We start from the raw sequence: 25,338 nt of genomic DNA, 5'->3' as shown, positions 1-25,338 counted from the left end.
TGCCCATAGAGGGGTGAATGGATAAGCAGAATGTGGGATATACACACAATGTAATATTACTCACCCATAAAAAGAAAGGAAATTCTGCAATATGTCACAACATGGATGGACCTTGAGGACATTATGCTAAGTGAAGTAAGCCAGCCACAAAAAGGCAAATACTGTATGATTCCACTTAAATGAGGTACTTGAGTAGTAAAATCATAGAGACAGAAAATCGAATGGTGGTTGCTAGGGGTTGGGGGAAAGCAGACAGTGGGGATTTATAGTTTAATGAATATAGAGTTTCAGTTTCACACAATGAAAAGAGTTCTGGAGATGGACAGTAGTAATGGCAACACAATATATAACAGTATTTAATACCACTGAAGTGTATACGTAAAAATGGTTAAGATGGTAAGTTTTATGTTCTGAATGTTTTAACAGAATTTTAAAAATCAGAAGAAAAAGATGAAATACTTTTCCACTCTAAGAGACACCATCAAGAAAGTGAAAAGACAGCCCACAGAATGCGAGAAAATATTTGCAAATTACATACTTGATGGAGACTAGTACCCAGGAAATATTAGTAACTCTTACAACTCAACAAGAAAAAGACACCCCATTTTAAAAGGGCAAAAGATGTGAATAGATGCCTCTCCATAGAGGATATAAATGAGCAATAACAATATGAAAGCTGTGCAACACCACTAATTATTAGGGAAGTGCAAATCAGAACTGCAGTGAGATACCCCTTACATCCACTAGGATGGCTATAATCCAAAAGACAGACAATAACACATGTCAGTGAAGATGTGGAAAAATTGGAATCCCCATTCACTGCTGGCAGGAGTGTAAAACTGTGCAGCTGCTTTGGAAAACAGTTGGGCAGTTCCTCAAAGGCTAAACATAATTATCACATGACCAAGCAATTCTAAGCATCCACCCAAGGGATATGAAAACATATTTCTTTACAAAACCTTGTACTGAAATGTCCATAGCACTATTATTTGTAATAGTCAAACAGTGGAAACAACCAGGATGTTCATCAACTGATGAATCAAAAAATATGGTATATCCATATGAAAAGAATGTTATTTGGCCAAAAGGAAATGAAGTACTGATACCTGCTACAACATGGCTAATCTTTGAATGCATTATGCTATGTGAAATAAGCCAGTCAAAGAAGACTACAACATGTAGGATTCCATTGCTATGAATTGTCCAGAATAGACAAAAATCATAGAGATAGAAAGTAGAGTAGTGATAACCAGGGGCTGGAAGGAGCTAAGAATGGGGAGTGACTGCTAATGGACATGGGAGTTTTGTTTTGGAGTGAGGAAAATGTTCTAAAATAGTTTGTGGTGATGACTGTATAACTTTCTGAACATACTACAAACCACTGAATTGTACACTTTGAAGGATGAATATTCTGGCATGTGACTGTACATCTCAATAAAGCTGTTATTAAAAGACAAGTAAAATAAAATGACATATTTCTGGGATGCATAATTTAGGAAGCAAAATAATAAAGAAGGTGATTAGTAGTTACCTTTAAAGACAAGATCATGATCTCTCTGAAGCAGGAGGATGTGATTGGCAGGGGCACATAGGTGACTTCTATGAAGTTAAAACTGTTGATTACCTCATTAGGGTTGTACTTTCATAGCTGTTTCTCTCTCTCTCTCTCTCTCCCTCCCTCCCTCTCTCTTTCGCGGTAAAATATACTTAATATTAAGTTAATCATCTTAACCATTTTTTCTTTTTTTCTTTTTTTTTTTTTTTTTGCAGTACGTGGGCCTCTCACTGTTGTGGCCTCTCCCGTTGTGGAGCACAGGCTCCGGACGCACAGGCCCAGCGGCCATGGCTCACAGGCACAGCCGCTCCGCGGCATGTGGGATCTTCCCGGCCCGGGGCACAAACCCGTGTCCCCTGCATCGGCAGGCAGACTCTCAACCACTGCGCCACCAGGGAAGCCCTTAACCATTTTTTAAGTGTAGAGTTCAATGGCATTAAGTACATTCACATTATTGTGCAACCATCATCAACACCAATTTCCAGAACTTTTCATCATCCCAAACTGAAAGTCTGCACACATTAGACAAGAACTCCCCATTACTCTATTCCCCCACCCCTGGTAAACTATTCTACTCTCTGCCTCTATGAACTTGACTGTTTGTGGAACCTCGTATATGTGAGATTATATGGTATTTGCCCTTTTGTGTCTGGCTTAGCTGTTCTCATTTTACTGATTTACTGAAAAATACATTTATGTTTTATGTACATTTTGTGACTGAGCTATGAGTCAAAATAAAAAATTTCAGGGCTTCCCTGGTGGCGCAGTGGTTGAGAGTCCGCCTGCCGATGCAGGGGACACGGTTTCGTGCCCCAGTCTGGGAAGATCCCACATGCCACGGAGCGGCGGCTGGGCCCGTGAGCCATGGCCACTGAGCCTGCGCATCTGGAGCCTGTGCCCCGCAATGGGAGAGGCCACAACAGTGAGAGGCCCGCGTACCGCAAAAAAAAAATAATAATAATAAATAAATAATATCAGAAAATAAAAAAGGAGTGATGCAAATTGGAACAGAATGTCTCTCGATACTCTTTCAAAGAATTTCATTATAAAACAGAGAGGACGAGAAACTGGACAGTGACTAGAGGGTGATGTGGGCTGAGGCAGATGGCTTTCTGAAGGTGAGAAATTACATCAAATAATAAGATTGGATCCAGTGGACAAACAGATGTTTAAGATGTAAAAGAGAGAAGGGAGAAACGGAAGAGCTAAGTCCATGAGAAACTGAAGGGAAGGACACCCCCACGCGCAAGTAAAAGGATTGGTCTTGGGTTGGAGCATGGACAATTTATCCACTATAGTAGGGGGAACATTTAGATACAGTGGACTCATCCAGTGTCTACATGTGGAGGTATTCTTTTGATTGCTTCTATTTTTTCTCAGTGAAATATGAGGCAAGAAGAAATTTGGAGAGTGAACCAAACAGCAAAATGCAGTAAGAAGTACAATACGTTTTGAGATCATGACTGTGCCATTAGTCAACATGGTTATCGTGGGGTTTTCTGAAGACATTTTCAGATGTTCAGGGCAGGCATGAAGCAAGTACAAACCCATAAGATTCATCAGATGAGACACCACAGCAACCATACCTGGGAGCTATTTATTCATTCAATAAATAATTCTTCTTCATCTACTCTTGGACAAGCACTCTTCTAGACCTAGGGGAGTGTATAAGGATGAACAAACAAAGTGGGCACTGAACACATGGAGGTCATATACTAACACAGGGAAGATTTTTAAGATACGTAGTCTCCAACAGGCATAATCTTAAGATACTGCTAGCTACGTCAGGACCAGCCCAAGAATGGTAATAGGCCTGGAGATAGCAACCAATGTGCCCATGAAAATTGCACAAAGGGGAGACTGCTCTGTTGGCATCTCCCATACACACTTTTGGACAGTGTTATAAACAGAACTTGATAGAAAAAGGGGAAAAGACATTAAGCGACAATTGTTAAAAGATATAAAAATGGCCTTTAACTTCCCTGGTGGCGCAGTGGTTGAGAGTCCGCCTGCCGATGCAGGGGACACGGGTTCGTGCCCCGATCCCGGAAGGTCCCACATGCCGCGGAGCGGCTGGGCCCGCGAGCCATGGCCGCGGAGCCTGTGTGTGTCCGGAGCCTGTGCTCCGCAACGGGAGAGGCCACAGCAGTGAGAGGCCCACGTACAGAAAAAAAAAAAAAAAAAAAAAAAAAAAAAATGGCCTTTAAACATATTAAAACATTTCAAATTCACTCAAAATCAGAAAAATACAAATTAAACTATACCGACCTGCTACTTATCACCTATCCATTTGGTGAAAATTAAAACGTATGGCATGGCAATATATTCTGTTGCTTAGACTTTGGGGAAACAGGCACTCTGATACACTGCCAGTGGAAATGAAAACTGGCAAAAACCTTCTGAAGGGGAATTTGGCAATATCAAACAAAGCTACATATGCAATTAGCATGAACACTACCTTCTCATTTCTAGGAATTTTCCTCCACAAAAATATATATGTGCAATATTATTTGCTGATGATAGTGTATAATTTCAAAATAATATAAACAATGTAAAAACCCATACATAGGAGAGTGATTGAATAAATTATGGTACATCTATAAAACTGAATACTATGTAGCTATAAAAAAGAGAATGAGGAATATTTCTATAAACTGATATGGAGTGATTTACAGGATGTATCTTTAAGTTTAGAAAGGAAAGTGGAAAATATTATGCTAAATTTACATAAGAAAAAAAGGGATACAAGGAAAAATATATGTATCTGCTTATTTGTGCAGAAAGAAATACAGGAAAAATAAACCAAGTACTATTGAGATTGATGAATGAGAAGTGGGTGGAAAGAATAAGGACATGGGAACAGGTTAATGGCTTTGAATACACTTTTTTGTATAGTACTTTTAGAATCATGGAAACATTTCACATACTCCCTCCAAATCATCAGCAACATCCCAAATGTGGGGGCAAACCAGAATGAAATACAAACAGTGACATATGACCCTAACTGAATTAAAAATGAATAACATGACCATACTGAATAGGTCTGGATAGAAAAGTACCAATCTAAATAATTTTGGGAAACATTATTGCAACCTCATACTGTAAGGCTAAAGATAAAAAGAACTGAACATATTGGGTTGACCAAAAAGTTCCTTTGGTTTTTAAGTAAAAATAAAAGACACATTTTTCATTTTCACCAAGAACTTTATTGAACAACGTATTCACCATTTTGTTCCACTACCTTCTGCCATTTTTCAGGCAACTTCATAATTCCATCTTCCCCAAACGTTTTAATCTTTTTGAGCAAAGAACTGTTCCAGGTGCCTTTTACAGTCTTCCAGGGAATTGAAATTTTTTCCATTAATTTTTTCCATTAAGAGAATTTTGTAAAGACCAAGATAAATGGAAATCCGAAGGTGCAATGTCTGATGAATACAGGGGATGAATCAGAACTTCCCAGTCAAGCTGCAACAGTTTTTGTCTGGTCATCAAAGAAACATGCAGTCTTGCATTATCCTAATGGAAGTTTATGCGTTTTTCTGTTGACTAATTCTGGATCTTTTTCATCAGGTGCTGCTTTCAGGTGGTCTAAATGGGAGCAGTACTTATTGGAATTAAACGTTTGGTTTTCTGGAAGGAGCTCATAATAGAGAACTCCCTTCCAATCCCATCATATACACATCATCACCTTCTTTGGATGAAGACTGGCCTTTGGTGTGGTTGGTGGTGGTTCATTTCACTTGCCCCACGATCTCTTCCACTCCACATTATTGTACAGTATGCACTTTTCATCACCCGTCACGATTTGTTTTAAAAACAGAACGTTTTCATTATGTTTAAGTAGAGAATCGCAAGCAAAATATGGTCAAGAAGATTTTCTTCACTTAACTTCTGTGGAACCCAAACCTCAACGCGAATAACATAACCAAGCTGGTGCAGATGATTTTCAACGCTTGATTTGGATATTATGAGTATGTCGGCTCTCTCCCGTGGTATAACTTTGATTGTTCTCAATTAACGTCTCAATTTTTTAAAAACATTTTAATTAATTTGGCTGTGCTGGGTCTTAGTTGCAGCACGCAGGATCTTCATTGCAGCATGCGGGATCTTTAGTTGAGGCATGCGAACTTTTAGTTGCAGCGTGTGGGATCTAGTTCCCTTACCAGGGATCGGACCCAGGCCCCCAGCATTGGGAGCACGGAGTCTTAGCCACTGGACCAGCGGGGAAGTCTCTAATATCTCAATTTGATCACTATCAACTTCAACTAGTCTACCCGACCATGGAGCATCGTCCAGCAAAAAATCTCTAGCACGAAACTTTGCAAACCACTTCTAACACATTCAATCAGTCACAGCACTTTCTACATACACTGCACAAACCTTTTTTTCCATTTCAGTTGTGTTTTTACCTTTCTTGAAATAATGAAGCATAATATGCCGAAAATGTTGGGTTTTTTCTTACATCTTCAATATTAAAATGGCTATGCAAAAATTCACCAATTTTGATAAGATTTTTTTAAATGCATGCTGATATGACAGCTGTCACGATACAATCTACCAAAATTGTTTCAAATGAAGTTAGAGACAACTAAGCACTACTAGAGCCATCTTACAGAAAAATCTGAACAAAACTTTTGGCTAACCCAATAAACACTGTTCTCCAGTTCATGTATTTGCTTTTCACAGAGGCATGGGTTAGTTACTCTAAAAATACTTTACATGTATTCTAGGATTGAGCAAATAAACATATTGTGAATAATAAAAAAAAGGAAAAGGACTGGATGTTTTAAATGGGCTGTATGGTACAGAGTAGGGAGTGGTGCAAAAGGCATTAAACAGCAGAGGCCTGTGACCTGCCCAGAAATCCACAAACCTCTGCTCTGGAACTTAAGTTTCAATGACTCAAAAGAGTACTGGATGACAGGAGGGGAAGGCTGTTCCATGGGAACTGGGACTAAGGGAAGAGGTTATATATTTTTCTTTTCTTGGGGCCTGATCCTGGATCGTTGTACTGGCTGGACCTCTGAAAGTTTCCTCTCCTTGGTATACTCCTCTATGAAGACAGCAGGAGCTCAGCTAAGGAGCACTAAAACTGTTGTTCTTTGAGGGTGGTTGCAAAGTAAGGACACTCCAGAAGAGAGAGAGCTCAAGAGGAGTAGGAAGAGACATAGTCAAAAGGTAGGTGTCATCATGTAATACTCTGAGGGTGGGAGCAGTTATCCTTCTGGCAGGCAGCATAGCTTTGATCTTTGGCCAAACAACTGTGTCACTGACAAAGATTTGGGTCCAAGGGAAGTCAACTCACAGAGGTCTGGGATCATTTGCTGTTTCACTTGGGCCATGACAATGACAACCCCAGTTAGTTACTTTGCCTGCTCCCTGTCTTGTCTTCTATGAAATCAAGTGGTCATGGATAAGGTTTGGAGTGATGTTTCTTCAAGGAATGCCATTTAGGGCATTTGAGAAAGGGCCCTTCCCATATTAAGCTGCATGTCACTTTATTGGTAATTGTGACTATTCTTCCAGGGATTCACTGTAGTGGGAATCTATTATGAAACAGTCTTCCCTAGGAACCTGATGATGTTCAGAGAACCAGAAGAAAAAGCAGAAAAGGTGTCCAATGTCCTGCTCAAACAAGGAAAATGGCATACTATTAAGTTGAAGCAAAAGAAAGAATTGTCAAGAAGTTCCCTGTTTATACACATCAAAATGGGAAACTAGTCTTGCTTTTATTCAGGATGACTGAGTATTCAGAGGACGACCTGGATTCTTTTGTGACAATCAGCACTTGCTCAGGGCAAAAGGGAATCCTGACCTTAGATGGCACTGTCTTTGGTATCAAGCCTATATATATTGAATATATATGGTTTACAGCATATCTTTAAAATCAGGTGAGTCTTGTGTAATCCGTGGAGATAAACAAGAGGAGCTCTTAAGCACTTCACAATTTCAGAGCAAAATATAACCTTCCTCAGTTCCTATGTCCTATATGTGGCCACTTCCCAAGTATGTACAGGTTGATTGTGGTTGACAATAGGTGATTCCAAATGTGGAATAATAATGTTACCAAGACCACAAAGATGTTAATAGATGTCCATGCTCTGGTCAACAGGTACACGAAGGATATAATGTGAAAGGGGTGCTTACTGGGTTAGGGATATGGATGGAGAAAACCCTTGTGCAAATCTTCCTGAATTTGCAGGAAACACTTCAAAATTTTAAACACTGGGAAGACTGGAATCTCTTGAGAGGGATGAAACATGATGCTGCTCATGTGATTATTGGCCAAATTCTTGGGAAGTATGAGGGCCATGCATTTCTCAGTGGTATCTGCACTGCCAAGAATGAAAGCAGTGCTGAATCTTTCTTTCATGAAGATACACCACATTTCACAGCTTTCATAGCTCATGAGGTTGGCCATGACTTGGGAGTGAAGCATGACCATGTGGCCTGCAAGTTCCATGGCCAGCACCTCTGTACTACGCATGAATTTATTACTGTAGATATGGGCTTCAGCAACTGCAGCTTCCACTACTTCCACCAGCTGTTGCATAAGCACAGAGAGGGCTGCCTATTTAATAGAACTGAGCTCCAAAGCTCCTTTTGAAAGCCATATTGTAGGAATAAGATATTAGATAAAGGAGAAGAATGTGACTATGGCAGTGTTCTTGACTGTCAAAAGGATCACTGTTGTCTGCCCTCATGCCAGCTGAGGAAGGGTTTAAATTATGCATTTGGATCTTGCTGCAAAAACCGTGAATCTCTAAAAGCAACCACAACTTGCCACCTAAGTGTGGATAAGTGTGACCTCCCAGAATACTGTAATGGCACCCCCAGGTGCTGCCACACGGATACCTACAAGCAAGATGGCACTCCTTGCAAGGAACAAGCTTATTGTTGACAAGGCCGGGTTTGAAGCCTAGAGAATCTCTGTGTTAAAATCTTTGAAAAGGGCACAAAGGTTGCCCAGGAAAGTTGCTAACATTAATGAATACCAAGGGAAACAGGTTTGGAAACTGTGGCAGTGAATCTAAAGGGATATTTAAAGTCTTCAGCAAGTGCAAGGCCAAAGATGTAAAAAGTGGGAGGCTGCTATGAGAAAACATCCAAAGGCTCCCATGCATTGAAAAACATCAAACACCCAGGTCCCCATGCAGAACACGTGGTATTGGGGTACAGAGATTTTTTGAAGCTGCAGACTGGGCTGAGGAGGAGGAGGTGAAGGATGATACAACTTATGGTTCATGGAAGATGTGTATTAATCAAAGCTGCATAGATACAACTATACTCCACTATGACAGTAAACTGGACAAGTCATGGAGTCATGGGAGGGGTATTTGCAGGAATTTTAAGAACTGCCACTGTATCTATGTCTATGCCCCTCCTACATGTGAATTCAAGGGTTACATAGTTTGAATAGTGGCCCTCCTACTCTCAGTACGATGAAGAGTTGATAATCTCAATCTTGCCTAACATTTTATCATTTTTCATTCCTACTATCTTTTTGTTTGCCTACATCTATAGAATATCTAACACCAGTGTCAATGCAAAAAATTCATCAGAGAAGAAAGATGAACAAACCTGACATACATTTGATAATTATCTTCCTTCTGGTAATAAAGTCAAATATGAAGTGATACCGATAGGACATTTTAAGAATTGGACTCCTTAATTCTGGTGTCCCTCAAAGTCTACGGAAATGAGAATCTTGCTTCCATCTGTCTTTCTATATGCTGAATTCTTATTAGTTTTTAAATTAAAAGAAGTTAAAGCAGCTCTCTAGGTAAGGCAATCTTTCTTGTTCTGTGCTACCCAGTAATCTGTGCTATACATCTTGGGAGGCCTCAAGATGTGTTCTTGACATAATGAAGTCAGGTTACCATCCATAGTAAGGCTGAAGCTCATGGCCTAAAACCTAAAGAGCTATTATTGAGCTCCCTAATGTTTCTACTGAGAACTCTTTTGGAAAGATCTCTGGAACTTACTTTTCAGAGTATACTGTCTAATGCACCATTATAATCTACTCTGTCAATTTTCTCTAATCTTAAGGATTTTGCCTTGCACTGATGAAGGGAATTTATCAGGTGAAAAGTATCTGATTATTAGTTCCAGATGTTTTAGTTGATTGTCATTCCAGTTTTTGTCCATTTGGCTTTCCCCTTTGTTTTGGCATCATAGTATCTGATGCCCTGGCCTCAGTTTGGCCTTGTTAATGACTTAACTGGAGAGACCAAACATCACTTGTTATGTGACTAAAGAGGAAGAAACATTAAACATCCTTACCCATGAATGAGCCTCTTCAGTGTGGGATCTTTTCTTTCCCCAAAGGTTAAATTCTACTTGTTAGTCATTCATTCATCTGTTCATTCATTTATTCAATACACATATATTTAGCACTTACAGCCAGATTGAACCATGTAAAATTGATGATATTAGACCATTTTCACCTACAAAAATAGCAAGTTCATATGGTTCAATCTAATTCTACTTCCAAGCACTATGAAACCTACCTTGGGTTTTTGCTTATAAATAAGAGTTGAGAAGTTTTTGATTCAGAGTTTTAGTCCTGATTTCTCTTAAATCTTATTATCCACTGTAACTTCAAAAGACTGGCCTTAATTTTCTGGAGCAGGAAGGTTCCTATTGTTAAGGCCTAGAACGGCATGGAATATGTAAGAGACTAGGATGTGGTGTGTATGAGGATCCCACTATCACTTTTTTTTAAAATTATTTATTTTGGCTGCTTTGGGTCTTCATTGCTGCACGCGGGCTTTCTCTAGTTGCGGCGAGCAGGGGCTACTCTTCTTGCGGTGCACGGGCTTCTCATTGCAGTGGCTTCTCTTGTTGCGGAGCACGGGCTCTAGGTTGTGCGGGCTTCAGCAGTTGTGGTTCGCAGGCTCTAGAGCGCGGGCTCAGTAGCTGTGGCGCACAAACTTAGGTACTCCACGGCATGTGGGATCTTCCCTGACCACGGCTCGAACCCGTGTCCCCTGCATTGGCAGGCAGATTCTTAACCACTGAGCCCCTTTCACTTTTTTTGACAGCTTCTGTCCTTGCTTCTTCTGAGTTTCCAAAACTCTTCAAAGAATGTAAACCCAGGACTTTGTACAACCAAAAGGAGAGTAACAGCAATGTGAAGATCTGAGAAAGTTGTTGCATGCCACACTACTTCCCCCACAACCATGGAGTAGAGAGCCTGGAAATACTTTATATAAATAATAACTCGGAATTTATTTTTTGTAGAAGAGACTTAGACAAATCTAATATCTATTGAAATAATATGAGTCTATCTCTTAGGTGGAAAGTGGCTTCATCCCCCTGAATAGTGACTTTACTTGTGAATCTGAGAATAATGATTAGATCCCACCCACTTCACCTAGAGTAGCTACTAACCATGGCACTACATTCCCTTTCACTTCCGTAGTTTAAGGCATGGTTAGAAAAGACTTAAGATGTTCTTCCCAAACACTCTTCCCAAACCATTAGTGTAGAATCATTCCAGTTCTGGATGTTCCAGTTTTACAGTTTCAAAGAATGGTGGAGGTGCTAGTAGGAAAAGCAATGGTAGACGCCAATGGATCTAGGCCTCTGCTATAGAATCTCTTCTGTGAGCATAATAATGGTGTCTGGGTGTCTGCATCATGCCGAGCCTCTTGCTTTAGTTGGTAGAACTTGTACTGTGTCCAGCCGTATACTCCACAGTTGAGCAGACCCTGAGATGATGCTGTTAGAGCCTGGAGGAGATGAAGGGGTGATGGAGCCCATCCTTCAGGGTTTCAGAGATTTGGGGAATAGTTTTCATTCCTCTTATTTATAAATCACTGTTATATTTATTCTATCTCAAAAATCAAAATTTGGTGTCAGTTTTTAAAAAATATTTTTCTAGCTCTTCCTGAACTCACTCTTCACACCGTACCTTGTTATGGATGACTGAGAGTTAGTCATATTTCTTAGTATATACATAAGGATAATGAAGTCATTTCAATGTCCCTCCTTATTGCCCCATTTCCCAGGTTAGGCTTGAAGAAACTGCCCTATCACCATAGTCAGATAACCCAAAAAACCCTTCTTAAATCTGATAAAGGATGAAAAGAGAGAATCATTTTTTCTTTACTTCTCTCTCTCCATTCACCCAGAATAGCTAATTTATCCCATTCATTTCACTCTGGGTGAGAGAGAATTATGTCACTATCAGAGTTTCATAAGAACATTATCTGGTAGATCTTGTTTTTTGTTACCCATCCCTTAAAAAAAAACACATCAATGAAATGAAGTTGGCCTGAGATATACATGCTCTGGAATGCATGGCAGCACTTTCACAAAGGTATCTACCTCATCTGTGAGGAAATTTCCACATTCTTCATAACTGAATATACATAATATATTTCTCTCTTGCAATGCAGAAAGAAATACCCTAAGGGAAAAAACCGTACTTACTGAATAATGGCAGTGTAAGAGAACAGGATAAGAGAGTATAAGAACAGAAATGCTGGATGTTCAAGGTGTTACCTGGAGAACATAGAGGGCCATGTGAAGTCTGGTGTCCTGTGGCTTCGTCATCTTTATGATCATCAGAATGACAGCTGTGAAAACACAAAGCATAAATCTTGCTGCCAGCCCTGGCTGCCTGAGCATAATTTTTTTCAGTATACACGCCTAAGCATTGTGAGGATTATAGGCATAATGAAGACTAGCAGTGAGATTAACCAGTTATATAAACCACTGGCCTCAGATCTCCAACCGCTATTCCTCATTGATTAAACTTTGCAGATTATTAGAGTAGCAATGGTGGCAAGACATACTACAGGAGGATCATAAGTTACAATTCTTAACTTATGTTTACCAAGCCCTTTCATAAACATTATCCTATCTGATCCTCACACTTTTTTTTTTTTTTTTTTTTTTTTTTTTAAATATGAATCTAGTTTTTTTTTTCTTTTTTTTTATAGTGTTTATTTTTACTTGTTGACAGTTTGCTTTATCTATTTATTTATTTTTGGCTGTGTTGGGTCTTCGTTTCTGTGCGAGGGCTTTCTCTAGTTGTGGAGAGCGGGGGCCACTCTTCATCGCGGTGCGCGGGCCTCTCACTATCGCGGCCTGTCCTGTTGCGGAGCACAGGCTCCAGACGCGCAGGCTCAGTAATTTTGGCTCACGGGCCCAGTTGCTCCGCGGCATGCGGGACCTTCCCAGACCGGGGCACGAACCCGTGTCCCCTGCATCGGCAGGCAGACTCTCAACCGCTGCGCCACCAGGGAAGCCCTGATCCTCACACTTTAACTTTATGTAGTAGAAAGGGCAGGTGTTAATATCTCTGAGTTCTGTCAGTACATTTCCTCTCATATCATCTCACATCTAATTCTCTTAATTTCTAAAACATAGTAAGATACGGGTGGAACGAAGGTAAATTTTACATGCTGGACAGAAATGTGTAGTCTTCCTTCTTGGTGAGACTACTTTGCTTGACCACAATCTGATGGTTACCCTTCTCATTGCCCAAATCTTTCCATTAAGATACCCACCTGGGCCCCAGCAGCAAAAGAAGGCCACTGGGTAGAAGCGTACTCGCTGTTCCACAATGTGAATCACTGCCCACTGTTCACTCCCCAGAAAGCCAGTCGATTTCAGAAACTTCTTATAAAGTGTCTGGGCTTGAATGAGTAAGACCTAAACATGAGTATAGCAGTGAGTAGTGTGCCTAAGGCTTACTAAAACTTCCCAGGTCTAGCCTATCATTTTGGAGAGATCCTTCTCTTAGGATCTGACAGCAGGAAAGACCATCCTCCTGTCTTTACCATCTGAGACCAGGCTTTTTTTGAGAGAAAATTATCTCTAGAGTGATCTTTTGCTTGGCCAGGTAAATGGAAAGATATTAGTCAAACTATATATGTTCAATACATAAACCTTACATCAACCCTCAGGCTTTCATTTTTCTCAATGAATTTAATCACAATATGCATGAGAAGTTAAAACTAAGATCTAACCAGATTCTCTTTTAAAACACTTTATTAAAGGTTGTGTTACACAGAGATCAGCTCGGTGCTTTGTGACCACCTAGAGGGGTGGGATAGGGAGGGTGGGAGGGAGACACAAGAGGGAGGAGATATGCGGATATATGTATATGGTGAATTACATATACAGTACAGTTGATTCACTTTGTTGTAAAGCAGAAACTAACACACCACTGTAAAGCAATTATACTCCAAAAAAAGATGTTTAAAATAAATAAATAAATAAATAAATAAATAAATAAAGGTTGTGTTAGAAAGTGTTCTGTGCTTAATACCCCTAAAATAAATACTTTAGCACTGTGACAGCTTAAATTCTCAACTCCCAGAAAAAAAGTTTTAGGAAGTCTCTTGCACTTAGATGGAAAACAGATTGTTTTTCCCTTCCATTTGGGAGCAATTTGAATACGGTTTAGTTAATGAAATAAATATAAATCAGTTCAATGTCCTTTTTGTGGAGAGTAAATTAGGTAATAAAATCTGACCAAATCTGAAACTTTTCCTAATAATCCAGATCCACTCTGTAAGTTAATAACCCAATTACTTAAGGTTAGCCATGTGGTTTCCTTTCCCCACAGACATAGGAATCATAAAGAGGCTTGAACTTATTTGAGAATATTTACATCTAGTAGAATCAGTTCACTGTTTGCTGATTACAAAAGAATCAGAATGCCAGTCCTGAATGCCCACTGAAGTCTGGGTTATTCTGAAGGAGCAAACAGGAATCCCTAGGGTGCCAGGTTTTGGGAGACCTGTCTCTCCTGTCAATCAGTTCTAAATGAAAACCATCAAGGCCATTTTAATATAAACTAGTCATTGTGCATTCTTTACAAAGTTGCTTATTTGATCTAAGCTATCTTCATAACTTATTTTTGAATTGTCAAAGAAAATTTTCCACAATTGTATTTCATTCACAGATGTTAGCTGTGCTAGCAAAAGGAAAAAAACTGTGGGATAAAGTTGGTCTGCAACCAGATAGTTTATAATCCCTGAACTAGCATATGAAAAGAGGAGAAAATGATACTGAAAAGTAGATATGACAAATAATAAGGCATATTCACTTGCTTACTGATTTTGTACTGGGCAGTTATATATAAATAATGTATTGTCCCATGGATGATTACTTATCCATCAGTCTGATGATGTCAAATGAGTATTTAATAACTGTCTGAGTCACTCAGCACTTTAAACCCAGTTAGACATAGCATAAATGCAAATTTATAGTCAATAAAGAACTAAGAAAACTCTTTAATTATTTGGAAAATTAAAACAGAGAAGATGTCCTGTGTTCCAGAGTATTATACTTTATAAAGAATATACCTGACACATAGTAGTTTTCTGGTCTGGTCCTCCATAAGGATCCACAGGAACACATTATTTCTAGAGTGAGCATAATTCTCACATAATGAATATAGGCTCTTTTCCCCACTCATCATTTGATCTTGGGAAGTCCAAAAGACTGAGGTAGTAATTAAATTATCAATATCTACTAGACACTTTCTTAGTTCTAGGACTATAAGAAGTGCCTCTCCGCCCCATCTTTCCCAGGCCTGGGAATACTGCCCCATCCCACCCAACCGCCCCCTCTCTTTCCATAAAGGCAAGTAGGGTGGCACCATACCACAATGGTGAGGAGGCTGAGTAGAAAGCTGGCCAGGAAAATGATAAGCCCATAAAAATAAAGTGTGCTACAGACTGATGTGTTGGCAGAAGGCAGGACTTTAGCCATGGCTGTTGGTGGTGAGTATATCAGGATACACCTAGGAAGAGAATCAATGGTCAGGAATGCTGCTACAGGTACAAGACCAGAGAGATACCTATTTGGTGCAACAAAAGTTAATAATGAGTATGTAATTTAACTTATCATTTAGCTAAGCCTTGCCCATAACACCTTGTTCCTTCTCACTGACACATTATCATCTAGTCATTTTGTGTTGTATTCCCGCTTATATATTTTTGGCCTTGACTGTACAACTTGTCCAAAGCCCATTTCAAATACAAGCACCTTGGCCAGAATGTATGTACAAAATCTTCTTCCATCTCTATTTATAGAAAAGAATAGGTGTAGTCTATTATAAAAATGATAGGTTTGGTCCTTACTTACCTGTGGCTCTGGCTGAAGTTGCGGAAACATTCGCTGGCATTGCCCAAACAGAATACAGGTATCATCAATAGTAGAGGTATCAGGCTGGGAGGAAAAAAACTTATCACCCTAATATTCAGACTTTTTTATGCCATTTTCCCGTTGCAAAATATTCTCCTGTCCTTCTTCCAACTCCATCACCCCACCCGCTCTCCACAAATACATATACATTTAATTCCTTCAAGGAAAGTACCTCAAAAACTTTAAGTATACCTTCTTTTCAAGTTCCTGGGGAAGTGGAGTGGGAAATGTATTTTATACCTAGGTTAATAAACCCTAACAGAGTTTCACAGAGAGTCTCTGGGAGCTGTATGATCAGATTAAAAATCCAAGTGGGTAATCGTGAAATGAAAAAGCTACCAAGGAGCTCTGTGATCAGTCTGTTTCACTTTTCATGGTGACCAGTAATAACTTCATTCTCATCAGCTCCTTCCTGAGAGCTTTTCCAAAGCACAGCTTTAAGCAACCAGTTATTTATGCAGCGAAATATATCCAGATCCCTATAAGAGGAAAAGATCTAGGAGTAGAAGTTATAAAGTCTAAAACCAACTCAATATGACTACCACTTTAGGTGAAATCCAGATCCTTTCTGAGCTTAATAATATTAAGAGTCTCACCCAATGTTATAAAGGTGAATAAGATCTTGAAAACCACCTATTACAACTTTTCATGATATATGAAAAGGAATTAGAAGTCAAAAGACTTAAAGGGAAATATTTATTGAAGGTCACATAGAGTTAATGGCAGAATTGGGACTAAAACCCAATCTGAAACTTCAAATTGCTTGCCTATTTTACCTGGGAAATGGAATCAATGATCACACATTTGTTGTTTCTTACTTAGTAAAGCTCTGTGAGGACCCAGGAGTGACAGAATCAATGGAAATAAGGGCATTGTCCTCCTATTTGTTCCTACCTAGACCCAAGACTAACGAGAGTCTACACCTTGCTAGGAAGGAAAGCAAAAATCTTACCTTGACAAAATGATGGCTATTTGACTAACTCGACAGGTATAACCTATAACCTATGAAAAGAATAAATGTGAGTAATGTCTTAGGATATTGCCAGTCATATTACAATACCAGATCATCATTTACCATTTGACAGTACAAAAATTCCCAACAGCAGGTTTACTTCAGTTAAGCAATATTTGATATAAAATTCAATGAAATAGGGGGCTTCCCTGGTGGTGCAGTGGTTAAGAATCCGCCTGCCAATGCAGGGGAAATGGATTCGAGCCCTGGTCCAGGAAGATATCACATGCCACGGAGCAACTAAGCCCGAGTGCCACAACTGCTGAGCCCGTGCTCTAGAGCCCGCGAGCCACAACTACTGAAGCCCGTGTGCATACAGCCCGTGCTCCGCAACAAGAGAAGACACCGCAATGAGTAGCCTGCGCGCTGCAATGAAGACCCAATGCAGGCAAAAATAAATAAATAAATAAATTTATTTTTTAAAATTCAATGAAATAGATAGTTCCTTAGCACTGAAGATAACAGAATTTTATCTGTATTACTATATTCTAAAAAGTACACCAAAATCCACAAAGAGGGCCTGTAGAAAGTAGCTTAATATAAGATTTGGATACCACAACAAATCCTCTTAAGAAGAAAGGCAAATATGAAATCACACCATAATCCTTCATCTTCTAATAACAGTTCAATCCTCTTCTCTTTTAGATCAAGGGAGGTGTAGACTTTTCAGACCATATGGGTGGAGTAAAAGTCTATGTATAAGACGACCAGCAGAAACCATTATAGGCCAGGTTCAGTATAATAGGGCAGAGTCAAAAAAGCCCTTTGAATATAAGACCTATCTAGAAGAAAGAACATTTCAAAAATTCCCAGTTGTATTAGACACTGTAAAACAACTTACAGAAGAATGGCCCATATCCACTAGGAGTTTATGGAGAGAGATTTTGAACAGAACGTCTTAATATAATAGAAAACAAAATTTCTTCTATTGGGTTGGCCAAAAAGCTCCTTCAGTTTTTAAGTAAAAATAAAAGACACATTTTTCATTTTCACCAAGAACTTTATTGAACAACGTATTCACCATTTTGTTCCACTACCTTCTGCCATTTTTCAGGCAACTTCGTAATTCCATCTTTCCCAAACGTTTTAATCTTTTTGAGCAAAGAACTGTTCCAGGTGTCTTTTACAGTCTTCCAGGGAATTGAAATTTTTTCCATTAAGAGAATTTTGTAAAGACCAAAACAAATGGAAATCCAAAGGTGCAATGTCTGGTGAATACAGCAGATGAATCAGAACTTCCCAGCCAAGCTGCAATAGTTTTTGCCTTGTCATCAAAGAAACATGCAGTCTTGCGTTACCATGATGGAAAATTATGCGTTTTCTGTTGACTAATTCCGGATGCTTTTCCTCAAGCGCTGCTTTCAGTTGTTCTAATTGGGAGCAGTACTTGTTGGAATTAATCGTTTGGTTTTCTGGAAGGAGCTCATAATAGAGCATTCCCTTCCAATCCCACCATATACACAACATCACCTTCTTTGGATGAAGACTGGCTTATGGTGTGGTTGGTGGTGGTTCATTTCACTTGCCCCACAATCTCTTCCATTCCACATTATTGTACAGTATCCACTTTTCATCGCCTGTCACAATTTGTTTTAAAAACAAAAGGTTTTGGGCTTCCCTGGTGGTGCAGTGGTTGAGAGTCCGCCTGCCGATGCAGGCGACACGGGTTTGTGCCCCAGTCCGGGAAGATCCCACATGCCGCGGAGTGGCTGGGCCCGTGAGCCATGGCCACTGAGCCTGCGTGTCTGGAGCCTGTGCTCCGCAACGGGAGAGGCCACAACAGTGAAAGGCCCGCATACCGTAAAAAAAAAAAAAAAGTTTTCATTACGTTTAAGTAGGGAATCGCATGTAGAAATACAGTCAAGAAGGTTTTCTTCACTTAACTTCTGTGGAACCCAAACCTCAACGCGATTAACATAACCAAGCTGGTGCAGATGATTTTCAATGCTTGATTTGGATATTTTGAGTATGTTGGCTATCTCCCACGAGGTATAATGTTGATTGTTCTCAATTATGTCTCAGTTTGATCGTTATCAACGTCAACTGGTCTATCCAGTCATGGAGCATTGTCCACTGAGAAATCTCCAGCATGAACTTCACAAACCACTTTCTTTTTTTAAATTTTTATTTTTTTATTTTTGCTGTGTTGGGTCTTCATTTCTGCGCGAGGGCTTTCTCTAGTTGTGGCAAGCAGGGGCCACTCTTCATCGCAGTGCGCGGGCCTCTCACTATTGCGGCCTCTCTTGTTGCAGAGCACAGGCTCCAGACGCGCAGGCTCAGTAGGTGTGGCTCACAGGCCTAGTTGCTCCGGGGCATGTAGGATCCTCCCAGACCGGGGCTCGAACCCGTGTCCCCTGCATTGGCAGGCAGACTCTCAACCACTGCGCCACCAGAGAAGCCCCCGCAAACCACTTTTGACACGTTCGATCAGTCACAGCACCTCTCCATACACTGCACAAATCTTTTTTTGCACTGCGTTTTTACCTTTCTTGAAATAATAAAGCATAGTATGCCGAAAATGTTGTTTTTTTTCTTCCATCTTCAATATTAAAATGGCTATACAAAAACTCACCAATTTTGATCAATTTTTTAAAAATGCATGGCAATATGACAGCTGTCAAAATACGATCTAACAAAATTGTTTCAAATGAACTTAAAGGCAACTAAGCACTATTAGAGCCATCTTACGGAAAAAGCCAAATAACCTTTTTGGCCAATCCAATATTTTAAGGCAGAGATCATATTATACTCTGGAATGCCATTGTTAGGGATCAATAAGGATTAAGTGAGTAATTAATCAATAATCAGAGGTGGGGGCTTCCATGGTGGTGCAGTGGTTGAGGGTCTGCCAGCCGATGCAGGGTACATGGGTTCGTGCCCTGGTCTGGGAGGATCCCACATGCCGCGGAGCGGCTGGGCCCGTGAGCCATGGCCACTGAGCCTGCGCGTCCGGAGCCTGTGCTCCGCAACGGGAGAGGCTGCGGCAGTGAGAGGCCCGCGTATCGCAAAAAAAAAAAAAAAAAAATCAGAGATGGGTAACTGATTTTCCCTAAGAACTTTGGATCAGGAATAGCAAATGATTTAAAGTAGAACAGCCAGTGTCGACTTCATGGGAAATAAGTAAAATTAGTCTTTGGTGACCTCTCCTACTCACGTTTCTTCTTCTCTTTTTATTCTATCCTCTATCTAGCATCAGGTGGCTATTCTGTGTTTAACTGCTGTTCTTATCCACTATCAATGAATCTCTGGTAAAAAGCTTACTAGTAATAGTTTAGGGCCGAAGTCTTCCTGGGGTATTTAAAAGAGAACTCAAAAATGAAAAACAAGTCTTCAAGGCTCCTGATATAAAGCTATAATGCCAGAATAATAGGCAGTGGGGGCAAATTTGGGAATAGAGTTTGTCTTCTTGGAACTAGTGTCATAGCATGGGTTATAAAGAGAACTATCAATACTGCATTTGTATGCATAGAAAGCAACAGAATATTATATATGGGAGTTAATCTTACATCTCTCCTTCTATTTTCCTTCAAAAATTAAATTGCTCTGTAAGCAACAAGGATATATTATATGGCACAGGGAAATATAGCCATTATCTTGTAATAACTTTAAATGGAGTATAATCTATATAAATATTGAATCAATATGTTGTACACCTGAAACTAATATAATATTGTAAATCAACTATACTTCAATTTTTAAAAAAAAGGTTAATTTGTTCTACTACCAGGAGCCCAAGACTCAGGATAATATTCCCCCATGTTGTCCCCATCCTTGGCTTCTGGTCTCATGACTACTTCTTTAGAGAATAACTCTGTGCCTGAAGAACTTCTCTCAAATTCCAGTTAGTCACTTAGCTTATGAGTGAATGAATGAATAAAAACTTTAAATACTATATCTATACATTTCTTGAACTTTTTTGACATTAATCTGCTTGAAGGGAGGGAACTGAACTAACTGTTTCTTTGTAGTATCTTCTAGCTCCAGGATTGTAGGATTATGTAAACAAACATGTAAAATGGATATATAGCCATGGGTCATTACTAAATTGCAGGGAGCTAAGAAACTATACAAGTTGAAAATATAAAAGAATAATTGTAAGGGTTGAATCCTCAGAGGTAAACAAGAGATAAAAGGATCAGAATATAGTCCTGGGCTGTACAATACAGTAGCCACTAGCTTCATGTGGTTAAATTAAAATTAAGATTAAATAAAATAGAGATTAAAAAAAATTAAATGAAATAAAAATTCAGTTCCTCAATCACATCAGCCACATTTCAAGTGCTCAGTAGCCACATATGACTAGCGGCTATAGAACTGAACAGTACATAAAATATTTTGATCATTGCAAAGAGTTCTATTGGCAGTACTTGTACAGACTGTAATATCTAGTCTGGGATGCTGATAAGGGGGTCTCGTCATATTAATTTTTCAAGGATTTCCTTATTGCACTTTGTCCTTACAACAAAAAAGAAAAAAAAGAGAGAAAAAAAATTAAAAGCATTCTATACTCCTGCCCTTTTCCAGCAGTATGTATCTAGAGCAAGGCTACAAAAAGCAAGAAGAGTATCTTCTTAAGAAGTCAGTCAAGTGAGAATTTAAGAGTATTGTAGCATTTTAGAGCTGGAAGAAGACATTAAAGATCATATAGACCAGCACTTCATTTTTATGATGAAAAGTTGAAGCCCAAGAAAGGGAGATGACATGTCCAAGGACATACAGGAGATAAATGACAGAACTAGGTTTATAAGATCTCCTGATTCACTTTCAAATGCTCTTTTCACAGTGCTATAATACCATTTATTCATTCAACAAACATTTGCTGAGTTTCCCCATATACATGACAGTATACAACTTTCATTTGTTCCAGAACCGATCTGTAGGCTCTGGAAGAAGTATGTTGGGAGGATTTCCAGATTCATTTACTCCATGGTGCTCTTGAACAAAAATTCCCCTTCAAAAATCCACAACAGAATGGATACTACAGAAATAAAAGGGCTGGAATATTTGTAAGATATGTATAGTAAGATTAAAATACATAAAGACATTTAAAGAAATGAAAATTGCTAACATCATAAAAATGTCTTGTTAAATCACTTAGTGATTTACTGAAAGAATCAGAAATAAGAAACTAAGTGTACTATACAATAGAATACTATTGAGCAATAAAAAGGAATGAATTACTTAGACACACTACAATGAATGAACTTCAAAAGCATTATGCTAAATAAAATAAACCAGACACAGAGACTACATTTTGTATGATATATGAAATGTCTATATGAAATGTCCAGAAAAGGAAAATTTATAGAGACAGAAAGTATATTAGTGGTTGCCTAGGGCAGGGTACAGAAAATGGATTAACAGTAAATGTGCATGAAGGATCTTATTGGGGCAAGTAAAATATTCTGAAACTGATTTATGATGATAATTTTACAACCTGGTAAGTTTACTTTTAAAACCACTGAATTGTACACATGAAATAGGTGAACTATGTGACATGTAAGATATGTATACACAAAAAAGAATCCAGATGTACTGACTCACTGACTTTGCGTTCTCCTCTCTTTTTGTAATGCTAGACAGTGCCCAAAACTCTTTGTGAACCAAAGAAGGAAAGACAGTTGCTCCCTGGATCCATCTTGTTTTCTGATTACCACACATGAATTCCTCTGCCCTTCTGCATACCAATACCTGTTTACCCACACATACCAAAGAAATACATCAGAGCAGAACAAACACCTTCCCTTTCCAATACCTGTAGCCCAAATCCCATGTTAGCTGGCTGAGCACTTTCCCTAACTGCTCTCCAAGATCTTTTTCTTTACTCTAAAAATAATGACAGATTGGCATAGAGCCAAGAAGGATTTCCCTTACTGAAAGGAACTGGGCAGGAATGGCAATACTATAAATAATATTTCCTATAATCAAATCCTGCTGGTGGTGGCAGTGACGGCAAGAGAGAAGAGGAAGTCATGTTAACAGACTGGAAACTCCACCAGTGCTGAGTGCTAACTGTTTGTCAAGGATGTATAGGTTTGTCTTAGCATACTGTTCATAACTATTAGCTCTGAATAAAACTTACCAGTGGAACTGTGCTCTGTCCACTCTGGTGGGGTTTCGTCCTCAGCTCTTTGTACAGGTACCAGATGTAATTGACAGTGTAGAAAAATGAGGAAATGTAGAATATCTAGGTGAAAATCAAAACAGCCCATCATAACTGTCCCACTATGGCTTCCTTCAATTTTCTACATTACTTTCTGCTGTAAGAATCCTACCTACTGGTCTATTAGTAACTTACCATCTACTATCCATACCATGCAAAATGGGGCCAAGTCTGGGAAACCTACTCAGGCCTAAAATATGTCCCAGCTTCCTTATTTTATCCTTTTGAATGTTCAGAGGAACCACAGCATTATCCACCTCCTCTCACCCAACTGTTCTAATTTTATGAGGATATCATAGAATCTTCTTCTATTTTATTTTTTAATTGAAAAGGACATAAGAAGGGTACAAATGACCTTATTTACAAAACAGAAGTAGAGTCACAGATATAGAAAACAAACTTATGGTTACCAGGGGATAAGGGGTGGGGGGAGGGATAAACTGGGAGATTGAGATTGACATATACACACGACTATATATAAAGTAGATAACTAATAAGGACCTACTGAATAGCACAGGGAACTCTACTCAATACTCTGTAATGGCCTATAATGGGAAAATAATCTTAAAAAAGAGTGGCTATATGTATATGTATAACTGATTCACTTTGCTGTACACCTGAAACTAAAACATTGTAAATCAACTATACTCTAATAAAAATTTTCAAAAAAGAAAAGGTCATAAGAATTTCCATTTCTAATAATGATAGCCTAGGCTGTCTTAACCAAACTTTCCAATCAAAAGAACTAAATATGCTGAATAAAATGTTTTTTTAAATCTTTAAAAGCATCAAAGAGCTGACAAGATCACAATGAACCAGCAGCACAAAATCCAAGAGAAGGAATTTCTGCTTCCACCTTTGATGAAATAACATGAATAGAATTTGTCTTTCAGCCTTAAAAACTAAAAATTGGACAAAATATATGAAAACACCCTGTTTTCAAACACTGGATAACATCATTACAGAACAGTAATCCCTGAAAGAAGAAAAACGAACAAATTGAGTTCATCAAGTTCCCCAGCTACCTGGCTAGGAAAAGTGAGTGCAGTGATGGGGAATCCAAACAGAGACAAGCTGTCCTGGTGAGTTGTGGAGACATTTCAGTGTTTGGGGAGGCTAAGGCAGCTAAAATGTGTGAAGCAAATTATCAGAGAAGAGGCAGACACACAGAGACATAGTGCTCTGGAGATGTGCAGAGGTACCTTCAAGTCTTTGATTAAGTATTGATCTACACACATGGGAGAGAAAACCATGAAGAGAAGAGAAAGAAGCACCAGAAAGGAGTAGGTGGAACAATCTCCAAAGGAATCCCTGAAGGAATAGCTTGTGTTCCCATCAGCCAGTGTGGAATGACTTCCTAATCCGTAGGCTGGAATGGCAGTACTGTAGAATAATAAGATAGAATCATAAGCAGAGTATTGTCTTACTATTGGGACCAAATTAGCTGTACATGAAATACTTCCCTAACTAAAGCTTAAAAAGCAAGCCTTCAAAAAATAGGATCAAACAGACTCAGAGTTAACTATATCTAAGACAAAATGTCCAAATTTAAAGGGGATTTATATATGTATATAAAATTTATGTATGTATATAAAACCTAATACCCAACAATGTTAAGTCTAGAATGTCTGGTGTCTACTAAAATATTGTAAGTCATGTAGATAAGCAGGAAATTATAGCCCATAACTAAGAGAAAAATTAATCAATAGAAATGGACCCAGATACAACATAGATTATAAAAATGAGAAGACAAAAATGTTAAAGGAACTATTGTAAATACACTCAATATGTCCAAGAAGGTAGAGGAAAGCATGAGCACAACATTGAGAAATGGGAGATATAAAAAAGATCAAGTTGAAATTCTAGAGATGAAAAATATAATATATGGAATTTAAAATATGGAAAATTAAAAACTGCAAAAAATTAGTAAACTTGAAGACACAGAAATAGAAACTAAAATGAAACATCTAGAGAAAAAAGACTTCGAAAAAAAATGAACATAACTTCAGAGAGCTGTGGAATACAAGTGGGCTAACACACCTGGGATTGGAATTCCAGAAGGAGTAGAGAGAAAGGGAGAAGCAAAGAAAATATGTTTGAGGAAATAATAACCAAAATATTTCCAAATATGATGAAAATATTAACCACCATGTCCAAGAAGCTTAACAAAACCAAACATAAGAAACATGAAGAAACCACACCAAGGCACAAGGTAATCATGAATATAGATGCAAAAATCCTCAACAAAATATTAGCAAACCAAATTCAACAACACATAAAAAGAATCATACACCATGATCAAGCTGGATTTATTCCAGGGCCACAAAGATGGTTCAGCATATGCAAATCAATCAATGTGATACACCACATCAACAAAAGGAAAGGCTAAAACCACATGATCATCTCAATAGATGCAGAAAAAAGCATTTGACAAAATTC

At 38.8% G+C, this 25,338-nt stretch overlaps 1 protein-coding gene across 1 annotated transcript in view; it reads right to left on the bottom strand.

Annotated features, from left to right (window-relative positions):
• Window positions 1-10,853: 10,853 nt before the first annotated feature.
• The window catches only part of TMEM116 (transmembrane protein 116), a gene marked incomplete at its 5' end in the record, with an annotated part of 106,838 nt that continues 92,353 nt past the window's right edge, over window positions 10,854-25,338 (bottom strand). The window contains 7 exons of the mRNA XM_079718137.1: window positions 10,854-11,289; window positions 12,065-12,138; window positions 13,075-13,219; window positions 15,182-15,320; window positions 15,665-15,748; window positions 16,677-16,726; window positions 22,819-22,923. Coding sequence (XP_079574263.1) covers window positions 11,083-11,289; window positions 12,065-12,138; window positions 13,075-13,219; window positions 15,182-15,320; window positions 15,665-15,748; window positions 16,677-16,726; window positions 22,819-22,923 — 804 coding nt within the window. The 3' untranslated portion in view covers window positions 10,854-11,082. The remainder of the gene's footprint in view (window positions 11,290-12,064; window positions 12,139-13,074; window positions 13,220-15,181; window positions 15,321-15,664; window positions 15,749-16,676; window positions 16,727-22,818; window positions 22,924-25,338) is intronic.

Source organism: Hyperoodon ampullatus (genome assembly GCF_949752795.1).
Source record: "Hyperoodon ampullatus genome assembly, chromosome: 13".
Taxonomy (NCBI): domain Eukaryota; kingdom Metazoa; phylum Chordata; class Mammalia; order Artiodactyla; family Ziphiidae; genus Hyperoodon; species Hyperoodon ampullatus.
This window is presented reverse-complemented; position numbering and strand designations above follow the sequence as displayed.